Below are 3,265 nucleotides of genomic sequence, written 5' to 3' on the forward strand. Positions count from 1 at the left end.
CCCTATAATATAAATGACTGATCTCTACTTACATGTATGGGAAGTGTATCTGGTAAATCTTTATTTAATCTTCGCTATAATATAAATGACTGATCTCTACTTACATGTATGGGAAGTGTATCTGGTAAATCTTTATTTAATCTTCGCTATAATATAAATGACTGATCTCTACTTACATGTATGGGAAGTGTATATCCGATAAATGTTTATATAATATCTACTTCTTTCCAAAGTGTATACTTATTGACTTCCCTAAAATATTCTAACCACAATTAAGGAGAAACGTTATGATAAATAACATATATTTCTGTTAAACATGTTCTAAATTCATTACAAAAGCAACAAAAAATTACAGAAACCGATATAAAAAATTTAGTGCTTAACCTATACGTCTCTCAGAGGCACAGCATTAAGTCTCCGGACTTATAACGCTAGAAACCGGTTTTCGATACCCGTGATAACAGAAATGAATTCGAAAAGTTTTTACAGTTAGAAAATTAAGTTATTTCTTTCGTAATAATCTAAAAACTTACCATAGTTCTTCTCCTACGACAGTTTTATCTGCAATAAAAAAAATTAATTTAGTATTTTCATCTATCTAAGGATATTAAATGTTATTAATTTCAATGTATAACTGAGGTTAGGGAGCGCTTTCACATTGTGAAATTACATACTGACTTGTTTAGGGTCAGCAAATAATGGGAATTATCATCATGTAGGCTTTGTACGATCTGGTGGCTAGGGGGCGCTCTAATCGCAATCTGCTGGTCGCGAGATCGAAACCCGTCACCTACCATAATCACCCTTTCAACCGTGGGGGGTGGGTTTATATAATGTAATAGTCATTCACCCTATTAACTAGCAAAGAGTGTTGATTAGCTGCCTTCTTTTTAGTCCATCATTGACTTCAAAATTAGGGATGGCTAATGCAGTTGGCACTCAAGTAAATTTGCGCGAAATTCAGCAAACATCAAGCATTTAGGAAAATATAATGACGAAGGAAAGGTCATAGGCTAGAGGTCATGAGATTGGTTTACATGACGAAGGAAAGGTCATAGGCTAGAGGTCATGAGATTGGTTTACATGACGAAGGAAAGGTCATAGGCTAGAGGTCATGAGGTTGGTTTATTTCAATAAATTCATACTTCTAGTCTCCTGATCGCTTATCAGTAAGCTTCAGACCTTATAACACTTAAACTCCGGGTTTAATCCCCGTGACAGACATTGCTCAGATAGCCACTTGTTAAGCTTTGAGCGAAAACAAGCAAGTATCGCTATTTTTTTTTGTCGCTCTGTCTATCTTTGTAGCTAACTGTATATGTGTTTTTCCTTCTATATATTATGTTAGTATAGTCAACATGTGCGCTTGGGTAATAAGATTGCAAGCCTGCCAAGTCTTATGTACACGTATCTATTAAGCCTAATCCAGACATTGTCGGTGATGATGAGTCGCCTCCGATAAGTTTACGGAGTTACAATGCTAAAATCCTGGGTTCGATTCCCCGTGATGGACACAGCAGATAGCCCAATGTGGCTTTGCTCTAAAAAAATGAATGCAAGTCAATTCAAACCTTGTACACTATACAACATTTAAGTTGCTTATTTACTGTTACGATTAAAAAAATTATGTTTTAAAGCAATGATTCTAGAGGTATCTATTTTTATCGGCGCATTAATCTTCTAGTTTATCCGTATAATTTAGTACTATTTAATGGTTGCGTTTTTATAGCGCAAAGCTACAGAATGGGTTATTTGCGCTTTGCCCACAGCGAGCAATCGAACCTCGGATGTTAGCGTTGTAAGTTCGTAAACTTACCGCCGTCCCACTGGGGAACTAGTATCATTGAAATAAGCTAGAGGGTGGGCGATATCTTTCTGTTATATAAGATCTTCAGTTCCGCTAACGTTCAGTATTAATTCATTATTCTTCCTTGCCTGAAAAATACTTAGCTCAAATATTCGTTTATCAAAGCATGGTGTTTTATTTGGCTAAGTTAAAATGTCTGGGAGATTATTTCCTAATGTGCTTCTATTTTTTCGCGTGAGTTCTGGCAGCGTATACAATGACGTATGAGCATGTTTATCATGCACTTATCGTGGAAATGCCTGAAAGACAAGCTTAGTGCCCTTAGCGTGAAGAACAAGAAAGTTAAGATTCGATTTTTTCACGAGAGTCTGTTCTTCTCTTCCAGAGATGAAATCAAGAACTTCCATTACTATTCCTTTTGGCTGATTAGCCAGAGACTCAATTTAGCGGGATTAATCAACGGAAGCGGAAGAAAATAAGAGCAAAAAGCAGCAAACAAGTCACTGACAAATTGGTCACCGATTATTTAAGGTGTATTATTTGGGATTTACACATTGCCTTATTATTAAAAATACCGTTTCTACTTTGTGTTTTTTCTTGAAACAATAGGTTCTATCAGCTCCATCCGCTTAATATTATCGATATATAGAATGAACATCATTTATGTATGTTAACTTGAGTTCGTCTCAATTACTGACTGATTTGTAATTTTACAAGTCCGTACTGAGCACACCAGCCGACTGTATAATATGAATCTGGAATATACAAGTTGGCGATATTATTAGTTTGGCATATTTCTGGAAAACACTCTGGTAATTCGTGTTTCTATAAAAAAAACAAAAAACAAGGAAAGTAGGTGAAATGATCATTATCGCTGAATTCTAACTTTATCTAGTTTACTTTCAATACCACTGCAATCGAGATATCAAATAAATTATATTAACACGAGAAGCCATATTTGTTATCAACGACCAACCTGCGTTCCGCTTCCCATGTTTTCTAGAACGGACTTTGACAAGAAGAATAATGACCAGGATCACGAAGATGAGTCCTGCTACAATTGTAACAAGTGTAACAAGTATTGGTCTGAACTCCACAAACCATTGGTCCTTAGGTTCTGGAAGAATTCCAAATACTAAGATGATCAGAAATTCTTGAAGGAACACAAAGAATAACAGATGTTATTGAAAAAAAAAGATTCAAGTTAAGTATAGTTTAGTATAATCTGCATAACTTAAAACAACATAACAATAACATTCAAAATAAATGAAAATATAAGCTGAAAGGAATAGATTCGTTTCTAAAATGATGATTAGAATAAAGCAAGTCGATAATTTATCAAGTCTTGTTTGAAAGTACTTTTTTACATATTGTCATTCATAGAAAAATCGATAATAGACCAATTCTAGTTGTAAAATACTGTTAAAAATTGTCATTCATAAAAAAATCAATAATTGA

The 3,265-nt window shown here is 34.5% G+C and overlaps 1 protein-coding gene across 1 annotated transcript in view; it reads right to left on the bottom strand.

Annotated features, from left to right (window-relative positions):
- Positions 1–529: 529 nt before the first annotated feature.
- Positions 530–3,265, bottom strand: part of LOC106473733 (hemicentin-2-like) — a 31,293-nt gene continuing 28,557 nt past the window's right edge. The window contains exons 8-9 of the mRNA XM_022402125.1: positions 2,784–2,924; positions 530–561 (exon numbers count right to left, since the gene is read on the bottom strand). Coding sequence (XP_022257833.1) covers positions 530–561; positions 2,784–2,924 — 173 coding nt within the window. The remainder of the gene's footprint in view (positions 562–2,783; positions 2,925–3,265) is intronic.

This window comes from Limulus polyphemus, unplaced genomic scaffold, assembly GCF_000517525.1.
Source record: "Limulus polyphemus unplaced genomic scaffold, Limulus_polyphemus-2.1.2 Scaffold6449, whole genome shotgun sequence".
NCBI lineage: Eukaryota > Metazoa > Arthropoda > Merostomata > Xiphosura > Limulidae > Limulus > Limulus polyphemus.